This window comes from Heloderma suspectum, chromosome 7, assembly GCF_057233095.1.
Source record: "Heloderma suspectum isolate Gila_16-S chromosome 7, 16-S_ref, whole genome shotgun sequence".
In the NCBI taxonomy this organism is placed as follows: Eukaryota; Metazoa; Chordata; class Lepidosauria; order Squamata; family Helodermatidae; genus Heloderma; species Heloderma suspectum.
The window spans coordinates 2485614-2509279 of NC_139464.1; the positions used below are offsets into that span (position 1 = coordinate 2485614).

The following is a 23666-nucleotide window of genomic DNA, read 5'->3' on the forward strand; positions in this document are numbered from 1 at the left end:
GACTAAGCAAGGAACAGCAGAGTAGCCTATGCTCCAGGTTAGGCAGTTGGTCCCCGTTTGAAGGAGAATCACGGGAAGACCCTGAACTTATGGGCTAGGGAGAGATCCTCCCTCTTTCCCTTGGGTCCTCAGGACGCGACCGTTGCTTGCGCGCCAAACGAGCACCATGCCTCCTTTCGGCGCCCTCCATCTGGCGCCGCTCCCTGCATCTGCGCCAAGCGTCCAGCAAGCCCCCCTCCAGCGCTCTCTCACTGCCAGGAGCACTATCTCTCCAAGGAATGCCGGCAGGAGGAATCTCTGCCAGCTGCTGTGCCTGTGAGGGATGAGCGGGCTCCTCTCCCACAGATTGCTGTTCCTCCTCAGAATCAGAACTACTCTGGGGTTCTATCAGCTCAGTTTCCACCCTGACAGCTCTTTTTTTCTTCAGAAGTATTGTTTCCTTACATTTAAATGTATGAAGATTTAATCAATTAATTGTCTGATGAATCAAGCAAAACTCATGCAATTACTCAACTAAAAAAATATTTTATTCGGTGACAGCCCTTGCATTAAATAATAACAATATTAATCTCCCCACGCACTTCTTGCGTTGACAATTAATCCTGCTTTGTGTTGTGCTTGTGGGGGTGAAGCCTTCATGCACATAGTGCAAGCACCAGGGAAGATGGAAGAGAGAGAGGAAAGAAGTGCGGGCATGGAGAGCGAGCCCAGTTCCAGGTGTTGGCAGCCAGCGCTGCCCCCCCCCCGTACTCTGCAAGCTCCTCCCCATCCACCATGCTGCTTCTCATGGCTTGGGCACTCTCCCTCCAGGGACGGGGGGAGAGGAGAAGAGATAAACTGCACACGTTGGACATCCGTGCAGCTGGGTGGTGTCGTGGACCCCTTGGCCCACATGGATTTTCAGGGGGAGGGCTCTTTCCCCAGCCCCAACCTACGCCCAGAGGCGCTGGACTGCAGCTCCCCACATTCCCAGGCCTGGAAAGCCGGGAGTTGCCGCCCAACACATCTGGGGGATGCCGGGTTGGGATAGGGGGCTTTCAGCGCCGCAGACATTTCCCCCGAGGCAGAGCCACCCACTGTTATCCTGACCAAGCCAGCCAGCCCCGGCCTCAGAGGAAGCACGTGGCAAGAGGTGCTCCTGGGAGCCACAGTCTCAGGCACTTTGAGCAAACGAGTTACGCCAGATGCAGATGAAATGCTCTCAGGTGGGTCTCACTGGACAGCCTCCCTCTCACTTGGGTTCCTCCGGGAGTCCTGGGGAGCGTGCCCAGGCAGCTCCACGCAGCAGTGCAGTAAGGCCACAGGGGCAGGGCCTGGGTGCCCTCGGTGCAGCTGAGGGTGGCCACGGGATGGATCGACACGCCAAGGGGCCCACCCATGGGGACGTTCTCCTGCACACGCCCACCGAAATGAGCAGGAGCCGCACATGAGCTGTGCTTCTTCTGACCGGTCAGTTCTGGTCCTTTGCTGCCAGCTTTCGGTGCTCTTCATTCCAATGGGGCCAGTGCAGAAGGACCTCCTGGCGGATGGGACCCCACTGTAATTAACGGGAAGTGGGGCTGCCACTTTGGTTTTTCAGTGCAGGCCCAGGGAGGAGGGTTCCAGTCTCTCAGCCTGGTCGGGGAAGGAGAGGACCCCCCAGGTGGGCCGCTGAAGCACGCAGCCCGTGCCGGGGCCCCTCTGGATGGTGGTGCTGCAACTCAGCAAATGGCTTCTGGGGCGGGCGGGAGCAAATTAATTCACACCACTAACAAACGCGAGCACAAACAGCCAGAGACAGGCAACTGGTCATGGCTGAGCCTCCAGGGATGGGTCAGGGAACATTAAAAATAAAATCCCCACAATTTGGGTGTCTGCTTTGTAATACAGCACCAGCCTGAGATTGGGGGCGAGGGGGAGAAGTAATTGGCTCACAGAAATCCTCCAGAAAGAGAAAATGCAGCAGTTGGAGATAAATGCATTTTGCTGGTGTCGAGGGCAGGAGCTGCCTGTTCACAGGAGTGAGGGTCTCTAGGAGACGGGGTTGTGAAAATGGTTCCTCTTTTGTTGGTATAATCCCTTCAGAGGTCCAGCTGCCCTCCCTAGTTACTTGAAGGACTGGAACCCAATCACCTCACCTTGCAGTCAACTCTGCTTCTCCCGGCCCATCGATTCTGGTCCTTTAACCCCATCCTGTTCATGGACCAGGCGTGTGTTGGGGTGCAAGCTAGCAAAGTGTCTGTTCTCACATCTCACGCCTAACAGGCATCCTGCACTGAGAAAATGTCCCAGGGCATCATCTGAAGGCCCATGAGGCAGCCACCTTGCTGAAGCTAAGCAGGTTTGGGTCTGGTCAGTGCTTGGAGGGGAGACCACCTGGGAACCACCTGGGGCCACCTTGAGTTCCAGGATGGAAGGAAGATGGGATATAAATGAAACAAACAAACAAGGAAGCCCTGTTTTGGGAACCACCAAGAAAACCCCATGCCAGGGAGCCAGACTCTAAAACATCCTGCATGCTCATCTTTTAAAGCCACATTTCTTGCAGAGCAGCTGCAGCCCCCTTTGCTAGACTTCCAGAAGAACTGAGCATAGATAGACAGATAGACAGACATTGATAGCATGCTGGAAAACCAAGAACATCTCAGGGAACCGAAGATGTCAGCCTTGGAATTTCAGCGAAGCAGGGCATGGTGCATCCCAGAAATCCAAGTTCCCATTTCACAATGTCCTTACTTAGTATTTTCAGAAGTGGTATATTGTAGCAGCATGCACAGCAAACCCCTTTCCCTCCCCAAACAGCTACAGAGGTCTCTTCCCCAGGTTTTTGGCTTTGTGAGTTGGGGTGGCTGCATTTCAAGGGCTCGGACAACAGATTGAAAGCACGTGAAATCCATGCAGAACCCAGCTGGCCCGGGCTCCGCGGAACAGAGGAACTGCAGAAGCTGCTTGCACCAGGATCTGCCGGGGCACTTCTCCCTGGGAACGGAGGGCCCCTGTGCTGACAAAGGGTGCTCTCCGCAGTGAAGACCTGGGTGCCATCTGGCCTGGACAAGCAGAAGGGTAATAGGTGGGTGACCCTGACCTTGCTCAGAATATGACCAACACAGGAGGGGCAAAGGAGACCCCCCCCCGCGCCGCCACCCCCATGTTGGAAATTGGCTCAGTAAGCTAATTTTCGAATTCAGATTCATTCTCCTGATTTTTTTTTTTAACAAATCCCAGACATCACTGTCAGGCTCCCCTTGTTCCACAAGAAGGAAGAGACGAGGCAGAAGGAGACACGCTCGTGTGACGATCGGGAGGCGCCGTAGGCCGAGTCAGACCCTCGTTCCCACCCAGGACTATTGGCGTCCCCGCCAGGTCTCCAGCTCAGAGGCCTTTCCCAGCCCTGCTTGCCTAGGAGCCGCTTAATCAGAGAAGTCGGAGGCTGAACCTGGGACCTTCTGCATGGAAAGCGGGGCTCGACCACTGGGCTATGACTTAAAAGGCAGTATGCATGGTTTCAAGTTGCACAGAATTCTTCCCCTGGCTGCAAGAAGAATTCTGTGTGACTCGACAATTTGCCTCCTGCATTTTAAACAATTGTTGGACTAAATTTTTAAATGCTCTGCTTATTGCTCTGTGGGACTAACGCTAAGATCTGCATTGGAATCCCCCCTGTCCAGGCATTCCTTTTCCCTTCCCATGATACTCCCATAAAGCAATGGATGGAAGCTTAGCCTTATTGACCACAGTGGGAGTTACTTCTGAGGAGACCCCTTCCCCAAGCTATGTCCGATTCCGCCAATTGTTTTTTATTTCTCCCCCTCTAAAACCACTGTCTCACTTTGTCACTATCACACGATAGCGCTAATGCACAACAGTGACATAATGAGAGATCAGTGGCATAGCTGTTGCTAGACAAATGCGTGATAGTGACCTACTGACATTAAAAACCCCTTTGTAGGTGTGCTTTTAAAAAACTTCTTCCTTTCTGGGTGGGTTTCTTTCATGTCTCTATGCCTCTATCACACATATGCTCTATCACGCAAGTGCTCTATTGCAGAGTAGCGCAATTGCATGGTAGAGCAAATGTGTGATAGAAGCATAGACACAAGAAAGAAATCACCCACCCAGAAGGGAAGAAGCTAAACAAATCACACCTATGAAGGGGTTTTCTATGTCACTATCACGCACTTGTCCAGCAACAGCTATGCCCCTGAATACTGGCATAGTGAGGTAATGAGATAGGGGATACAGGTATTGCTGGACAAATGTGAAATAGTGACATACTGAGATAGCAAGATACGGGGGAGGTGTAGGTACTGCCGACAAAAGTGCTAGTTCAGTTTTACGCTTTAATTTTTTTTAAAAGAAGTTAGAGGATGCCTGGAGCACACCCATACTTTTTGAGGCTGGCCACCAGAGTTTGGTGGCAGGCAATGTGAAGTGGATGCCATGAGGTTGCACAGAACTCTGATGGCCAGCCCTGAAAGGGTGGAAACAGCAGGGAAAACAGGTGGGGAAAATATTGGGGAAACACCACTTGACTGGGGTCAGTGAGGTGAAAGACACACCCCTAGGCAGGGCTATCATGCCGGAGTAAATGTGGAGGGTGGGGGACACCACAACAGAAGCTCAGACAAGACGAATTAAGGAAAAAAGTTGGACTAAAAGTTGCCTCAGAAGAACCAGTTTTTCGACATGAAACTCCGGAGTGGCTGTAAGATGGCCACAACATCATGTGTCCCTAACAACATCCAAATGTAGCCAGCTTGGAGTAAGTTGTTTGTGGAGACACCCCCAGGAAAGGAGGAGGCAGGAGACTGAGAAGTTACCTGGTGAGGGAGGAGAGGAGGACCGGAAGATGGAGTGCTCAAGGGGACCGAGGAAAAGGCCAGAGGGAGGGGTTTGAAAGGGCTGGAGGAGAGAATGAGCAGCAACAGTACTGGCTGCAGGCTTGTGAGGGCCCTTGGGCAAGACCCCCCCCATGAGCCCCCTCTTTCAGGGAGTCCACTTTGACAGGCAGAGAGCCAGGGAGCGAGGAGGCCATGGCCTCTGCTGCTGCTCCTCCTCACCACCACTGTTGCCTGGGCCAGAGCGAGAGGCAGCAAGCACACAAGAAGGTTGCGAGCGTGAGGAACAGGGCGAGTCCAGGGGGCTCTTGTCAATGGGCCCCTGCTGGGGCTTGGTGGCTTGGTAGGTGCCCGACCGTGCCTGCCCTTGACACCGCCACTGGCCGGGAGAGAACGTGGGCACAAGCGCAGGAGATGCAGAGGAAGGAGAGAGAATAAAGACCCATCCTAGGTACAAATGACCAGTCATTCCTTCTGCTTGCAGCTCTCTGCCAGCCTGCACAGCTCTGCTCTTCCTTCACCTCCCTCCCAAAGCCACTTGCCCTGTGATGCTGTTGCCTCATCCCATGACTGAAACTGAGCCTAAGAAGAACATACAACCAGATGTCCTCGTATACTGCCCCTCTTTCCCATGGCTTGTTTCCCTCTCCCTCCACTCCCCCCTGTAAGCTCTTGGTGCGGAGACTCATTTTTGGGCTATTCCTCTGTAAATCACCATGTGCATTGCTGGCAATGCATGAAACAGAAACACAGCTTGGGCTAAGGCCTCCAGCTTCTACACTTGTACCTCCAAAAGATGGAATGTGGCCACCATGAAGCCAAGACTCAGGGAAGCCAGACAGGTCTCCCTGGGGGATGCTGCTCTAAAGGGAGAGGAGCAAGGGGCAGGCACAGCCCCCAACTCAGACTGACATGAACATAAGGACATCAGAAGAGCCCTGCTGGATCAGACCCAGGGTCCACCTAGTCCAGCATTCTGTCCACACAGTGGCCAACCAGCTGTCGACCAGGAACCCACAAGCAGGGCATGAGCGCAGCAGCATCCTCCCACCCATGTTCCCCAGCAGCTGGTGTACATAGGCACACTGCCTCTGATACTGGAGGTAGCACAGAGACATCAGGACTAGTAGCCATTGATAGCCATCTCCTTCTCCAGGAATTTGTCTAACCCCCTTTTAAAGCCATCCAAATTGGTGGCCATCACTACCAATTTGAACCCACGTTTTTTTTTCTATCCTTGTGTTCTCATCTTTCCATCAGACTGCCACCTGGTGGTTTCTTCTGGCCATGACACTGGCAGATCTAGTCCCTGTCCATGGGCTGTATATTTGGGCTGCCAAGGTCTAACTTGGCAAGGCTGGGGGGTATGGGGGGTGAATTGGATCCAGAGGCCACCAGTGCTCTGGAACCACTTTCGATGCCAGTGGGCCATCCAATATGTGAAGGAATGCTAGAGGAGAGAGTGATCCTGAACAGAAGGAGTGTATCTTCCTTGCACCACTGACCAAGAACCAGGCTTTGCAAAACTGGAGGGAGGGAGGGAGGGAGCCTTTGGCTGACTCCTTTGGCTAGCTCTCCAGCTGTTACAGATGTGGAGGGAGAGGACCTACTCCAGTGATCTGTCCTGCAGAACCTTAGAGATGGTATTCAAAGGATCATCTGGAGAGTTCAACCCCTAAGGTGGAATGTCCTGCTGGGGATAACTGAAGCACCCAACAGGTGCTGGGACAACTCTCTGTGTGGAAGCCCCTCCACCCACTGCTGACGCCAAATCGCAGTATCCCGAGGGGATGGGCGGAATGCTCTCTGTGGCTTCTTTGGAGGAATGCCTGTGGGTCTGCGAGGTTTGGAAACAAGATCTTTCTAATACTTCATGTATTAAGGCAGCTTTGGTCCACAGCCTTGAACTATGGAAAGACCTTGCTGTTTTGTTCACACTTATAACACTTCTCAGTTAATATCTTTGCCACTGCATTGACACCCAGGGATTTTGCCATTTTCTCCCATTTCCCTGCTCGGAACACTCTCATCCCAAGGGTGGGCCACCTGGAGTCTGAGTCCCCATCAGACTCCAGGTGGCCCCCAAGGGCTTCCGGAGCTGTCCTGCCCCATCACTGCCCAGGGCATTTGGCAAGAGGAATGCAGAGAACCAGCCAAAGGGGCTTCGTTGTTTTGGGATGTGATGACACGGTGTGTGTGGACGCTCAGCTCTTTCAGTGGCCAAGGGACAGGATCACAGCTCATCACTGCTCGGAACTGCTATGGCAATTGTGACATAGGGGGAACCTGGAGTTCGCAGGCTGCACTCTCGCCACTTGACCAGGATATCATCCTCATCCTCATCAATATCATCCTCAGTATTATCACCGGTGTTGTAGTTTAGGCACCAAAGAATCAATGCTGCCAGCAGGCTTACAATTTAAACAGACAGATGACGAGAAAGAAAGAGAGGAAGAGATGACAACAGGGAAGAGAGACACTGGACTGAAATACCTCTGATAATTGGAAAAGGCCCATGGAAGGAGATCACGTGTGCGTGAATACCTCAGGGCAATGGGTTCCATGCATACAGTGTCACGAAAGGAAATGGAAGGAGGTGTGTGACGACAGATGTAATGTTTTGTCTCACTAAAAGGCTGTTACAAGAGAGACAAAGAGCATGCATGCAGATGCGCCCTCTCTCTCTCTGTGTCTCTCTCTCTCTCATCTATCAATCCTCCATCTATCTATCCACCCACAAACACACATCCTGTCATGTCTTCCTCACCTCAGCTGTCCATCTGCCTTCCTTCCCACAGTGACACGTCTTTCCTGGCTACAGAGAATGGCATCCTTCTTCATTAAGGTTCAGGGTGGGGCTAAGCCCTGGAAGCCTCGCTCAGCTTGATTCACTCCATCGTGAGGTAGATAAGCAGGGCATCTCCAGAGCCAGAAGGAGCTGGCAAAGGGGACAGGGAGGAAGCCAGTCCCAACATGCTCAGTTCTCTGCCAGGACTCAAAACTCAACCCAAAAGCCATTCAACTCAGCTATGAATGCTCAAGCCAGCTCACATGCACTGACAGGCATCCGGCCCCCTCTCTCCAAAAATGCTAACAACTTCCCGTCACCACCACCACCTGCATAAATGAACACTAGGTTAAGGGGCTTGCCATAATTCCTGGAACCTTTCCATTTAATTGCTCACAGAGATTGCCAGAGCAGATGGTTTGTGGCCAAGGTCAAGACTAAGCCAAGGTCAGTGCTGCATATCTTATAATCTTTAATCAATAAACAATTAACAATCCTTAATCAATAAGCAACATACCTGTTAATGTATTAACTTCTGGTGACAAGAATTTTTTTTAGCAAAGAATGGAACTATGAAAGGAAGCACTGATGAAGATGTTTATGGGAAAGGAAGAATATTTCTATTTTTCAGTAACCCATAAATGTTTCCTAGTTTAATCCTCCTGCAAAGAGCAACGAGGGCAACACACAGCCTTTCATTCATATGGTGCTGAATCATTGGTACCGTCTCACTGGGCGTTAATAACCTGAACTGATCCAGACAATCTGAGGTTGTTATTCATACTGAAAGAACCGGACACATCCTAGCTGGTCCCCTTTGGCTGCTGTTCTTATCCAGAAGCCGTCCCAGGGAGATACCGGGTGGCTCATTCTTCCAAAAGCCTTCCTGTTGTTGTTCAGTCGTTCAGTCGTGTCCGACTCTTCGTGACCCCATGGACCATAGCACGCCAGGCCTTCCTGTCCTGCGCTCTCTCCCGGAGCGTGCTCAAGTTAAAGCCTTCCTAACTCCTACCAATTGGATGCTTCTGAGATTCCTCTTATATCGTTCTCCGGGGCACAGCAGTAAGAACTGGAACAGTTGTTTCCATTCCCCCTTCCCATGAATAGCCATGGTTTCTGCTCAGCCACAGACATGCCCAAAACCACACAGAGAGATGTTCATGTAAACTAGGCTGTACACAGATACAGCCACAGCAGCTCGAAAACGTATGGCTGCAACTACGTGAACTGTTGCTGCCTGCGTCCACGTATGCCACAGTTTGCATTACCAGCCCCACCCCCCACCCACAGCAGTTCTGTGGTTGCTGCAATGTAGGACACATACAGTGATGTGGACAATGGAAGGACTGTGCAATCTCCCCTCCCTTCCCCCCCCAAGTCACCAAAAGGCCCCTATCCCCACTTGCCAGGACCGCCACACCTCTAATGCATTCCCCACACACAGATATTCCCACCCACACATGACATACGCAAGGCAAGAAGAGATCCAGTTGGCTATGCCAGATGTTGGCTTATTGTCTCAAATGTGCTACCTCCCCTGAATTGCTTTCAAGATACGCACCGTTGCCATGCCAATGGCAAATGTTACTATAGAATCAGAAGTGCACATCGTCAAAGACTAGGATCAGATGGGGGGGAGGAAGGGGAGAAAGCAGCACACGAATGCACACACGTGCACCCTGGGAAGAGAAGGTGGCAGGCCTACAGGACCCTGGACAGCTCTCTGGCAATCTGAGACGCCAGTAGCAGAAAGCGATGCAGAACCTCGGAAAGAGCAGGGAGCTGTCCAGCCAGTCAGAGGGCCACTGGTGGGCCAATCGCTCCCTGAAGCATGACAAGGCCAAGGTTGCACCATGGGGCTCCCCGACGCCCTTCAGGCGATCCACCCAGGCAGTGGGCCACCAAGAGGCCCAGCAGCTGCCGGCACTTCCCTCACCCCCACCCCCCAAGAAGCAGCTGAGCCATCCAGGAAGTGCAGGATGCTGCTGGGCAGGCCACAGTGTGTTGCCTCCCCCGCCTCCGCCCCCCTTGTGGCGCCTCTCCTCACCTGGCCTTCCCACGGCTGCTTCTCCTGAGTGTGTGGGCATCGGCCTCCTTCTCTTCCTGCACGCGCTGCAGCGATGGGGAGCGGCTGTGGGTGCTCCGGGAGCTGCCCGTGCTCACCAGGCTACTGTCCCCTCGCCCCACCCCAACAGCGGCTTCCTGCATCTGAGCCAGCAGCTGTGGGGGCAGGCTGCGGAGCGAGGGCACTGGGGAGTAGGACGGGCGGCTCTCGGACTTCAAATTGTTGTCGCTGGCAGACCTCTGCAGCAGGCGGGGGGAGGAGAGGCCGCCCACACCGATGATCCGTCTCCTCTTCGTGTAGCTAGGAGTTTCTCTAAAAGGCACTGCAAGGGAGAAAGAAAGAAAGGAAGGAAGGAGGTGTGGGAGGGGAGATCCCCAGTGAATGAATGTCATCTGTTCCACCCACTGCAAGTTAACAGAACAAAACAATAATGCACTTCAATTTACTTTAGGGCTGGTAAGTTAACTCCAATGCATTTTGACTTAAATGCACAACAAGGACAACTGATAAACTATTGAGGTGTAAATGGCTTTGGGAGATAACTTAACAGCTGTTGTTAAAAAGCAGGGTGGAAAATAAGAGATGCAAAAGTAGGTTTCTATAACTCGAGCAGTGACCAATAACCAGTAAGTAACCACTGGGCCAATTTATGGCAGAAATCTGGGGCAAAGGGCCAAGAACTCTCAGGCCATGGCAGACAGTGCTAAATGGCACAGGCTCCTCCCCAAGGTGGGTGCTTGCTTGCCAACCAAAGAAGAAGCAGGAGTTTGGGTGCAATGTTTAGAGGAAGCAATGGGTCTGGCCACCCCAGGGCAGCAGGGAGTCACGTAGCAAAGCAGCCCACCTCACTCAGAAGCAAGATCTACCCACTACACATCTGGAGGACCAATTCAAAGAACCAGACACTCACATCTGCTTGGGCTGGGTAACTCCACTCAAGTGGTCGTGTACCTACTACCCTCAGTACCCAGATCCTGATTTTCCTAGGCGAGCTCAAAGTTTCCCAGGCCACTGCTAAACGGAGGTGGCAGCAGGCGCATGGCCAGTGGTGTGCTGGAAAATCAAGGTCTGGCTGTGCTGTGAAGGGATCACCACACAACTGCTTTGCCGAGTGCTGAAGCCTCACCACGTCCTCAGGCCTAGCCTGTTTCCACAAAGCCAACAAACCTTCACAGTGAAAAGACAACGGAGACTTTTTCCAGGGATGCAAAAATCACATTGTGTTCACATCCCCCCCCCCCTCAGCATGTGCATATAAATCTGCCAATTTGAGCTTAACACTTCATGCATCTGATAAATGGACAGCGTCCACAAATGCTTATGCCAGAATAAACGCGGTTGCCTTTAAGGTTCCACCAGACTCTTAGTTGATCTTGTTTCTACTACATTTAAAGAATAGCTAACGCACCAGTTGGCATTCCAGTCAGTGCTTCAGCCAAGGACTGGTTACTGTCAGGGATGTGGCCATATGCCACTGACATTGTCTGGTCTGTGGAGGACTGGGGTGGGGGGTTCATTCAGCCTTCCACCCATAATACGTCCCCCACTCCTGATTTAAAAAACTAGTCCCTAGAAACATGACTGTTAATTTTGAAACAGCTAAAAGAGGAACATTTTCCTACTAAAAGTTTTTGTTTATTCTTGTTTGTTTGTTTGAAACTTTTATGCTGCTCTGTGCGCTCTGCCATTAGGATATACAACCATGATGCAAGCAGCAACCTAAAACCCGTCGTTCAAGACCCGCCTGAAACCAAGACCCGACTTCACCAAATACTGCTGATACAGCTTTCTTGCAGCTACTGTAAAGAACGCCACCCTGGGAATGATAAAGTTGTTGCTATAACCAAGCAGGCTACAGTTGATTGCTTCTGCTTGGTAACCATCTCTTGTTTGAAGAGAGCACCCCAAGAACGAGACATTAATGTGAATTCTGGCAAGAGAAGAAAGCAGCTCTTACTACTTGTTTCCTGCCTCCTAGCTGAGCAGAGTAGAGGAAACTGCTCCAACTATCTAAGGGCTATGCAAGAAACCAAGCTCCCAGACAGCGAGCAATCAGAGCGAGCGAACAGGGAGAGCAAACAGGAGTTGGCCAGGGCAGGTCAAGGGGGAGGCCCCTAACATTTTTTTCCCAATTTCTTTTCTTGTAGCACACACTTCCATACTAGTGGGACTTCCATACTAGTTCCATACTATTAACCTCCAGTGAATAGAGGACAAAGCACAGGCTATCCCAGTACAACCAGAAAGCTAGAAACATAAAGGGAATAGAGACTATGGAAGGAAAAGACTCCCCAGTGGTGGTGACCTGCAAGGTCTGTGCAATGTTTGCTTTGTTGCCGGAGATCAACATGGCCTACACGTGCAACAGGTGCAGGTTGATCACACTGTTGGAAGAAAACATAAGAAGACTGGAGCGGCGAGTGTCGACCCTCCAGGGAATAAGGGAACATGAAGAGTTCTTGGACAGAATGGGGGAACTACAACAGCAAAGTGAAGAACAGAAGCTAGAAGAGCAAGAGCAAGCTCAGGCAGAAGAGGAAAATGCTGAGGTGAGGAAAACAAAGGAGTGGATACTCCTTGGAAAAGGGTGACAGGAGCAAAAGAACTAGAAGCCACTCTGCACCAGTGGAAGCAGTGGAACTATGGAACCGTTTCCAGGTACTTGAGGATGAGACTGGAGGACAGCCTGCAGAGGAAGAATCACAGGGGACACCACAGGAGAGCAGGCAAGGGACTGAAGATCAGTCCAGTGGAGAATATGAAACAAAGGCCTACAACTAGAAGAGAAGAGTAGCAGTAGTGGGAGACTCCTTGCTGCATGGGATTGAAACCCAAGTATGTCACGAAGACCCGTGGACTCGCCAGGTATGCTGTCTCCTGGGAGAACGGATTAGAGACGTGACTGAAGGGTCACCTGCACTCATAAAGCCCACTGACAGGTATCCCTTTCTTCTCATCCATGTGGGAACAAATAATACCACCAAGCGCAGCAATGAGGAAATCATGTCAGACTTTGAAGCTTTGGGAAGTAAACTCAAGAACTTTGGGGTCCAGATAGTTTTCTCATCCATCCTTCCAGTAGTTAGAAGAGGGACAGAAAGGGAAAGAAAAATACTCCGCGTGAATGACTGGCAACGAAGGTGGTGCTGATGTGAGAGATTTGGATTCTGGGACCATGGGCTATACTTCCTAGAAGATGCGCTGTTGGCAAGGGGCGGGTTGCACCTCACAGAGGCTGGGAAGAATGTGTTTGGCCACAGCATGAAGAACTTCATCAGGAGGGCTCTAAACTGAATCCTATGGGTTAGGAAGACATAAAGTTGGGGGTAACAATGGATGAAAGCTCATGCACCACAATGGACACAACAACAGCTCTAATAGCACCCGATAATAGTCTTCAGACACATATAGGAAGAAAGCCAGACTATGAAGCACATGGTCTTCGATGTCTATATACTAATGCCCAGAGTATGGGAAACAAACAGAACGAACCTGAACTCTTAATACAGGAGGGAAATTATGACTTGATAGGTGTAACTGAAACTTGGTGGGATGACTCCCATGACTGGAATACCACACTTGATGGATATAACTTGTTCAGAAAGCACAGAAGGAACAGAAAGGGAGGTGGAGTTGCACTATATGTTAAAAGATACATATCTCTGCACAGAAATACAGGAGGATGAACTTGGTAGCCCCATCGAGAGCATCTGGATTAAAATAAATGGAGCAAAGGATAAAAGGAACCTGGTGGTCAGAGTCTACTACTGGCCACCCAACCAAGGAGAAGACCAGGATGAAACTTCTGAAAAGCAAATAGCCAATGTTTCAAGGATGCATGATGTAGTAGTAATGTGGGACTTCAATTTCCCCGATATTTGTTGGGAGACAAATTCTGCAAAACATGGCCTCTCCAGGACATTCCGGACTTGTGTGGTGGACAACTTCCTCCTACAGAAAGTGGAGGAAGGAACTAGAGGATCGGCTATCCTTGACTTGATCCTAACCAACAGAGATGACTTAGTGAAGAAAGTAGCAGTTATGGGAACTCTGGGGGAAAGTGACCATGTTATACTTCAGTTCTTGGTTCTAAAAGAAGCAAAAGCCAAGGGTTGCCAAATGCGTACCCTGGATTTTAGGAAAACCGATTTTAATAAACTCAGAACAATGATAAGTAAGGTCCCATGGCAGGTGACTCTAATGAGAAAAGAAGTCCAAGATGGGTGGGAGTTTTTTAAAAAGGAAATTCTAGAGGCACAATTACAAACCATTCCAACAAGAAAAAAAAGGGGAAGACAACAGAAGAAGCCAACGTGGCTTCACAATAAGCTTAGAGATGACCTGAAAACAAAAAAGGACACATACAGAAAGTGGAAAGAAGGCCAAGCAACAAAGGAAGAGTACAGGCAGGTAGCACAGAATTGCAGGGGTGGCGTAAGGAAGGCTAAAGCTGAGAATGAGCTGAGGTTAGCGAGGGAGGCTAAATGCAACAAAAAGGCTTTCTTCAGATGTGTGCATAGTAAAAAGCAGAGGAAAGAAATGGTGGTTCAGCTACTAAATAAGGATGGCAAAATGATAACAGATGACAAAAAAAGACAGAGGTGCTCAATTCCTACTTTGGCTCAGTCTTCTCCCAAAAGAGGGTCTATGAGCCCCCTATGAGCGAAGTACAGGCTGAAGGGGCAGGATTGCAGCTTGAGATCGATAGGCATATGGTCAAGGAACACCTACCTACTTTGAATGAGTTCAAATTTCCAGGGCCAGATGAACTGCATCCTAGAGGAATAAAGGAACTCTCAGAAGAGCTCTCAGAACCGCTGTCTATTCTCTTTGAGCAATCATGGAGGACGGGGGAAGTGCCAGATGACTGGAGGAGGGCTAATGTGGTGCCTATCTTCAAAAAGGGCAAAAAGGAGGAGCCTGGGAACTACAGACCAGTCAGTCTGACATCAATCCCTCCGAAAGTTCTGGAGTGGATTATAAAGCAATCCATCTGTAAGCACCTTGAAAACAATGCAGTGATTACTCAAAGCCAACATGGATTTGTCAAGAACAAAACCTGCCAGATGAATCTGATCTCATTTTTTGATCAGGTCCTTTGTGGACTGTGGGAATGCTGTGGACATAATATACCTCGACTTCAGCAAAGCTTTTGACAAAGTGCCCCATGATATCCTGATAAGCAAACTAGCTCAAAGTGGGCTAGATGAAACAACAATCCGGTGGATCCACAGTTGGCTACAGAACTGGACTCAAGGAGTGCTTATCAATGGGACCTTCTCAAACTGGGGAGAGGTAACTAGTGGGGTACCGCAGGGCTCAGTCCTGGGCCCAGTGCTCTTCCACATTTTTATGAATGACTTGGAGGAGGAGGTGCAGGGAATGCTGACCAAATTTGCAGATGACACCAAATTGGGCGGGATAGCTAATTCCCTGGAAGACAGAAACAGAATGCAAAGTGATCTTGATAGACTGGAACGCTGGGCAGAAAACAACAGAATGACATTTCATAGGAATGAATGCCAAGTTCTGCACCTAGGAAAAAAAAACAAATGCACAGTTACAAGACGGGGGATACGTGGCTCAACAACACTACAAACGAGAAGGATCTTGGAATTGTTGTAGATCACAAGTGGAATATGGGCCAACAGTGTGATGTGGCTGCAAAAAAGGCCAATGCTATTTTGGGCTGCAGTAATAGAAGTATAGCTTCCAAATCCTGGGAAGTATTAGTTCCCCTCTACTCAGCACTGGTTAGGCTTCTCTGGAGTACTGTGTCCAGTTCTGGGCACCACACTTTAAGAAGGATGCAGACAAACTGGAGAGGGTTCAGAGGAGGGCAACAAAGATGATCAGGGGGCTGGAAACAAAGCCCTGTGAGGAGAGACTGAAAGAACTGGGCATGTTTAGCCTTGAGAAGAGAAGACTGAGGGGAGATACGATAGCACTCTTCAAGTACTTGAAAGGTTGTCACAGAGAAGAAGGCCAGGATCTCTTCTCGATCATCCCAGAGTGCAGGACAGGGAATAATGGGCTCAAGATTCCGGCTGAACATCAGGAGAAACATCCTGACTGTTAGAGCAATACGACAGTGGAACCAATTCCCTAGGGAGGTGGTGGGCTCTCCCACACTGGAGGCCTTCAAGACGAGGCTGGACAGCCATCTGTCAGGGAAGCTCTGACTTGGATTCCTGCATTGAGCAGGGGTTGGACTCAGTGGTCTTATAGGCCCCTTCTAATCCTTCTATTCTATGATCTGCCGTCAGCCAGTTGAAAAAGACTTCCGAAGTATCCACCGCAGAAAACGAGCAGAGAGGCTGCCAGGGGCTCCTTCATCGGCAGCTGGAGTGTGGGTGCCACTGTGGAGGTTTTGTGCTCCATGCTCCACGGTGCTTCCACATGGAGCAACTAGCTCCCCACTCACACAGACCTGAGGGAGCGGCAGTACACGTGGGAGATGCGTGTCACTGAGTACAGCAGGAACTGGCGGGGCAGCATTTGCAGAAAATGCCGTGGGAACAGATGCAGTGAGGACCACGAGCCATCATGCAGCCCCAGGGCAGCAGCTCCGGCATGGCCACCCACTGAGAAGTCCGCGCTCCTGCTCCAGCCTTGCCCAGGGCAGAGCCCACCTATATATTCCCCAAATACTCCATGGGAACGTACCGCTCCTGGGAGTGTGACCCACTGCGCTGGGGTGGTGCTGCTGGTATTGCATGTTTGAATGGTCCCAGACATAATATCATCCTGCCCCAGGAAACCAGCATGTCAGGGAGAAGGCTAAACTGAAACCCCACCTCCCTGACATGCTGGCTGCCTACGTGCAGGAGTAGGTTAAAGAAACGACACTCACGAGGAGCACTCACTCATGAAATGCCCAGGAGGGCTCTTCCCTTGATATGTGATGCACTGTTGGTCCCAATGTTCTGCCTTCTCCAGCTTAGGGTGAAATACGGAAACCTCTTGAGCAGTGCAGTCCTATGCAGGCGTCTTCTGAAGTGCCTCCTGCTGTGCTCTGTGGGGCTGCAGGCCGGGCGTGTGGGCCAGCAGGCAATCAGCCGAAGTGGCCCTTCGGAGTGGCCAAAGCCACCCACGGCCCTGGACCCAGAGCAGGAAATGACATGACTTCCTGTCTCGAGCAAGAAGGCTCTTGGCATCCCAACTCGGCCACGATGTCGGGCCGGGCTCTCCATTTCTCCTCCTCCTCCATTTCCCTCCACACATGCGACTTTGCCTCAGAGATGCACAGGTTGCAAACGCTGGTGAACCGCCCTGTTGTCATGGCAACTTGAAGCAGTCATTCTGTTATTGGTGTAATGGCTCTGTGATTTTTGGAATTTATTTCAAAGCCGCAGGGTCATCCTGATCCCATACAAACTGCCCTGCCGCATCAGGCCATGGCGGATCCACCTAGACCTGCAGCCTCTTCCCCAGAATGGCCCACCAGCTGCCTGGGGGGGGGCACAAGCAGGATATGGGATGACAGCAGCCCCTCCTTTCTCGTTTGTCCTACAGCCAGTGGCAGCCAGAGGCCCTCTGAGCATGAATGTGTCTGATCCCCCAAAGGCCAAGGCAGCCATGAGGTTATCCACCTCTTTAGCCCCGGCAGGCCTGATGCTTTAAGTAAACAGCTGGGGGGGGTGAGGGGGGGAGACAGATTGGGACCATGGCATGGTGGGAGAGGGACTGAGCCCTTGGCCCTTGCCAGGGCCCCAGTCCAAATTGTGGGGACCCACACCTTCTATTTGCAATGAGAGGGAAGCCAGTGGGGCCAATGGGAGTTTCCCTCCCGCTGTAAATAACAGGCATGTCCCCCCAAGTTTTGAATCTAGGCTGCGAGGGGGGGAGCAAGAGAATAAAGCCCCCTTCCCCCATACTGTGATCCCAATCCAGCTCAGGACCTCCTGCGCTGGCTTTAAAAAAAGGTCAGCCACACAAGAGCTAAAGACATGAATAACGTCACGTCTCCATTGGCTGTAAGCTAAAAACCATCACCACATCTTATGGCGAAGAGTTCCATCGATTAAGGGTGCCTTTGTGAAGAAACCCTTTCCTTTGCCTGCCTGGAATCTCCTGCCAGTCATGGTCTTTGGTTGACCCCAAGATCTGGTATCATGAGAGAATGAGAAACGTGCTCCATCTCCACCCTGAGCTGTGCCCAGGAAAAAGCAGGGCAGTGACAGCAGAACCTAAGAACGCCTAAGGGGAAGCCACTGGCCAGACCCCCGGCCTGCCTGGTCCTAAGGCCAAGCTGGAGATGGCAGCCATTTCTGCAAGATGCCTGCACCAGGCTGATCCTGACAGGCTGGAGTCAGCAGTAGGCCCAATCTGTGGGGAAGGCCAACTGCACGAGCCCCACTGATAAAAATGGGAGCCGCTGCCAAGTCCTGGCTGGCCTCCTGTTTCTCTTGATGGGCTTGTGCAGGAGAACCTCCTCGCGCCTCGTCTGCCACTAGTGTCTTCTACAGGCTACGCGGAGTGGCCTAGAACGCTGGGATGTGTTTTGACCCTTAGGAGCTGCTGCTGCTGCTTCAGGCTAACGGTGTTCAACAGCAGCGTAAAAGAAAATAAGCCAGGAAGGGTTCGAGGATGTCTGTGTTTGGCTGCTACAGAGCTGGGCTGATTCAACTATGGGTTCATGCACTCCTCTCCAGAGGAAACAGCTAGTGGCTCAGATTTCAAGGTTTTTTACATAATGAACAGGCTCTTGTCTGCTCAGAAACTGAGACTCCTGAAATCCCTCTCCAAAGAAGCTTTGATTGGTTTAGATAAAGCAAACAAGGCAAAACATGCACACCACAGAAAAACCTGCAGGAACAAAGACAGCAAACAAATGTTTCAATAGTAGCAGAAAACTGAGCGCAAATCCGCACATTTTAAGCAAAGACTTAAAGGACTGAGGTCAGTCCTAATGAAGCTGTGGGGCACATTGGTCATATGAGTGCATATATGTGAGTCAGAGCTAGGGATGTGCGTACAAGCAAAAATCAAGCTTGTCAAAGTTCTGCAAATTCCACCTTGAACCTTGTTCTGTCTTGTGTCCGTATCAAGATTGCAATCTTTGTTTTTTTCTTTTCGCGTGAAAATTTGTGCATATTTTCGTTTGTATTTTTCCAAATGTACGCATCAGTTGTGTGCATCTTTGAAATGTATACATTTTAACCCATTTATTAAAGCGCATTTGTGTGCATTTTTCAAAGGTATGCATTTTTCATGCACATTTTCTCAATGTATGCTGTTGAATACATTGAATGTATTCTGTTGAATGCATTTTTTAGGTCTGCATTGCAATCTCAGAAATGTACGGACTTTGACCACTGGTTGCATTCGAGTCTGTGTTCATTCCAGGAGGTGCGAATTGGGTCAAACCCTGATAAAAAAAATGCAGTACAATGAATTTCCCATACATTCCTAGGCAGAGCATGGGTCCTTCTAGCCCAGCACCTTGGGCCCTGCCTGGCTGTGGCTCTACAAGGACTCTGGTGGAGAGACTCTCCCAGGACAATGGCTACCTGGAAGCCTCTTCACAAGGGGCGTCTTGAAGGGAAAAGCACGTGCTCTGCCACTCAGCTATGGGCCTCTGCATTTAGGAAGGTGCCTTATTACTTATTCTGTGTGATTTAATGCTTTTTGTAGCTGCCTCTCAAGACTGCAGTCTTGTCATGAGTCGGACCACAAGTGCCCATGTCATGTGCCCAGGCTGGCAGCAGCTCTCCGGGGGTGCAGGCTACGCTGCCTTTCCCAGCCCTGCTATCTGAGGCCCTGGGATGGTGGCTGTGATTGCCCTGGAGCCTTTTGCATGATGCCAAGCCAAGCCATGAGGCCCCCTTAAGCACAGGGAGACAGACATGCTTGGACAGGGGCACCCTTGCCTCTCCAAAGGAGATGGGAGAGGGAGGAGAAGAGGAACAGACTCCATCTTAGCAGGCTGCTCCTTCTGGCCCAGGGCCCCAGAGAGCATCCCTAAGGGATATGGCTCAAGACCAGCTACACGTTGGTCTCACTTTTGCCCATGCAGAGGTGGGGCAGGAGAGGGAGAGAGATTGAGATTGAGATTGAGATTGAGAGAGAGAGAGAGAGAGAGAGAGAGAGAGAGAGAGAGAGAGAGAGACTGGCCCTTCTGTAACTCGTCCTTGGATGGTTCTAGACTCCTCAGGCCCTGCAAGAGCCTTATCCAGATGCCTTGGGCTTACTCAGGACCTGTTGAATTCTGAGAGCAGCATGTAAAGAAATAATAAAGAAAAGAGTGCCTTGGATCATATGCAGAGCACTTCCCCCTCTCCATTGAGTAACCCCAGCCTGCCTCCACCCACCTGGGACCAGGAAAGAGGTCTTCCTGCAGGTAAGTGGATGAAGCTCACTGCGGGGCGGGGGGATCCACTGCAAAAAAGGCAGTTAGCTCCAAGGAGTGAAATGTCTTTACGCACTCAAGCCCAGGACAGAGCTCGTGTCTGGAGGGCTTCGTCTCTGTCTGGGAGACCTCAAAAGAGCCGCCAGGTGCCTCCAAGATACCTTGGGCGGCAGCAGGGGGCCCACTCCAATGGTGGGGCCAGGGCTGCTCACAGTGAGAGGCAGCCATTTGGGCTTCTGCTCAGTGGGCTGATCAAGCGAACCATTCCTCCCCCCCACGAGCTGCTTGGGGGACGGGCTCAGTGGCATGCCCGACTGATCATAGCCTAATGTGCCCCTTCTGGCAAGCAAAGTGCTCATCAGGCCAGCCCCATTCCGGGCCAATGGGAGCCGAGCAGCTGGAACTCCAGCAGCAGCAGCAGAGCGTTCAAGGACTAAGCAGAAGGCGTCTCTTTAAAAAAGATTTCTAGCATCTGGACCTCGGAAAATCTGCGCATGCCCCACAGCGCCTGGTCTGAGTTGGGCCACACGGGCTGTCGGACTCAACGCCAGCCCGAGAAGAGCTGGGCCTGGCGGCAAGCCAGGCCAGGCCATTAGGAGAGAGACTCTTAAGCATGTTTTGCATGGAGGGGCAGGCACGGCAATGAGCCCCAGCTGAGAGGCCTTTGGCTAGGAGAAGCCTGCTCAGCTGGGAAATGGCATTTGGCTGGGCAGGTCCCAGATGGTGGGTCAATGGAAGGACGGGGGGCGGGGAGAGAGAGGGGGGGCTGTGGTTTCCCACAGCTCCTTTCAGAACGGTCCTGGGACAGAGCTGCCCCCCTCGCAGCTCACTTGCCAAGTGCCACCTCTGTAATGTGAAGACGTTCTATACTCAGGTGCAGCAAGGGAATGGAGGGTGAGTGGCCAACCTCACAGGGCTGGACTTGGCAGGTCTCTTGGCTCCTCTGTGGCCCATTCACACATGCGAGATGGCCCTTCACGTCTCCGGACTGGACGACTGTACCCTTCATGAGTGGCGTCTGAGCGAGCGGGCCCTGGCGAAGAAGCTTCTCATTAGAGGCCATGCCAGGCTGTTCCCAGTGCCGCAGCTCTTCCACAGACCCCAGTCACCACCTGATGTTTCTGTGGCCAAGTGACAAATGCGCGTGTGTGAACTCCCTCGGGATCTTCCAGCCAGCCGCTGCTGCCGCCAGAGCGTGGGAGGCTTCTCTTGACTTAGCCTTGAGCAACTCACAGGTGCTCGCGCAACATGAGTGTGTGAAATGAGCCGCCACACTGCCGTCTAATTGGGGCCAGCTTCCCTGGGGACAGACCGCAGCAGCAGTGCCAGAGGGAGGAGGCGCAGGAGTCAGGGATGGGGCCTTAGGGAGCGGCTGGCAGACGGAGCTGAGGATGCCCCAGAGGGGGTGGGGCATCTGCCCGAGGCGGGGACAGGACTGAGGGGTCTTGGCGGGAGCTGGGGGCGGAAGTGGCCATGTGCGCCTGGAACCGAAGAAGGGCAACACGGAGGCAAAAGGCAAGGCCGCACATCCTGGGGAAACACACAGGCTGCTAAGCTGGAATGCTCAAAGCCAAGAGGGCTCCTTGAGGCCAACGAGCAGCAGTGAGGATGGGCCATTTTCTGAGCACTTCGGGGGTCTTCAGAATCCCATGGCTTGTGGCACTTCTGTGGCAGAACACACCATCAGGCACTTGGCAGGCTATGCTGTCCCTCGCCAACGCCAGCCAGTCCCGGAGACGTGGCTAGGACTTCTTCGCTCATCTTGGCTTGGCAGGCACAGCCACAAGGTCATGGCTACGGCTGCCTGCACCACCACTGCTGTGCAGCACAGAGAGGCCAGCTGCAGGGAAACTTGGAGATGGAACAGAGGCAATTCATTACCATCAATTCACTGTGCGCACCCTGCTGAATGATGTTTCAGGGAAAGAGAGCGCAAAGAAGGAGAACAGTGAGCAAAGAAGGGGAAAACTGACCGTGGGTGGAGGAGGGACCAGAGGGCATCTGTCAGCTAGCAGAGTGTGAGGCGGGGGGCTCTAGCACCCCCCTTCTCTTTCAGACAGTGGTACCCACCCTGTCCCTTTCTCCTGTCTGGCCTTCATCCACCATAAGATTCTCTGAGTGATGCATGAAGGGTGGACAGGAGAAAAGCGCAGGGCGGGTACCACTGTCTGAAAGAGACTGGGGGGCGGGGGGCTAGAGTGCCCTGCTTCACACTCTGCTAGCTAGCAGATGCCCTCTGGTCCCCCTTCCATCCAGAGTCAGAGCCTTCAACCGAAATGGTGATGCTCAGTTTTTTTGCTCAAGGACATTTGAGCCCCCACCCCAGAGGGTGTGCTGGAGGCCTGACAGATGATCTACCAGTACTGGGTCATCGACCTCAAGGCTACACTAGTCCACATGGGGGTAGGTGGCTACCCCCCCCCCCCGCAGGACCAGGTGCACAGTTTGGGCTCTCTCCTGAAACTAGCTCAGATGGCACCTGCAGCATCGCTTGGCATACCAACTTCAGCTCTTCCTGCCTAGACAACAAGCATTTGGCGACCCTGAAGCATGTCCTGATGACCCTAGGGCTGGATTACTGTAATGTTCTCCACCTGGGGCTGCCCTTGAAGAGTTGGAAAATGGTCTAGAATGTTGCTGCTGCAGCAGCAGCACTGAGGGTGCTAACTTCTGCCGATCCAAGGGACTGTTTAACAAAACACACCATTTACCCATTCTAGGCCCAATTCAGAGTATTGGTTTTGACCTTTTAACGTCCTAAACATTCTGGACTGGGAATATTTGAAGGAGTATCATCTCCTATTTGCCCCCGTGGTGCCTTAAGATCATGTGGGGAGGCCGACCCCCCTCCTGAAGTACAGCCAGGAGCGCAGGATAGCTGTGCTTCTCAGTGCACCCTTATGAAGGATCTCCCTATGGGGACACAGCAATCCTGATGACCCCCTTCTGTTCTTCAGGGGGAAATGGTGTAATCTTTACTTATTCATTGATTTGCTATTCAAGAAGAATGTTGGTTGTGGAGATTTGAGCTGGGTTTTTCATTGACTGATGGTTTGACTTCTATCCAGATATTTTCGTGTTTTGTGACTGCTGTTTTAATTTTGCTTAGTGTTTTCTATATGTACTTTGTAAGGTACATTGGACAGTAAATGTTAGAAATAAAGTTAAAAAAAATTCTGCAGCAGAATGAATCACAGAGGTTGCCATGACAACAGGGCTCAGCAACGTGTGACCACGCTCTTGCCTGTCCAGTTCACCTAAGGTTGCCATCAAATCCCACTTGAACAGGGTGCCAGGGCCACATTTATGGTTCCACTAAGGTGGAATTGTGAGTCAAAGCAGAGAGGTGAGGCTGCTCTGATTCACGCTACCATGCTTTCTATCTTGAACACTATATAGGGGCTGGGTGTTGTTCCGCATGCCTGTTTCAAACACAGTCTCACCACATCATCGGTTTCGTGGTCTACCTTGGCACTCACTGTGTCCTGGGTTTTGCAGTCTCCTGCAGTCCACAAAGTCCACCATGCAGCATGTCTCTTTCCCTGGGCAGTGCAAGTGTCACATGCAGCAGGAGCAACCACTCCTTGGCCAGCTGGACAAGTGTCTAGCAGAAGCCAAGGAGCCAGACCCAGGCCTGCAGAGCTG

The 23666-nt window shown here is 51.6% G+C and overlaps 1 protein-coding gene across 5 annotated transcripts in view; it reads right to left on the minus strand.

Moving 5' to 3' along the window:
• SHANK3 (SH3 and multiple ankyrin repeat domains 3) overlaps positions 1–23666 on the minus strand; it is a 512191-nt gene that overhangs the window by 284986 nt on the left and 203539 nt on the right. For all 5 annotated transcript variants that reach the window (XM_084808829.1, XM_084808827.1, XM_084808826.1 and 2 more), the window contains one exon: positions 9653–9992. In XM_084808829.1, coding sequence (XP_084664955.1) covers positions 9653–9992 — 340 coding nt within the window. The remainder of the gene's footprint in view (positions 1–9652; positions 9993–23666) is intronic.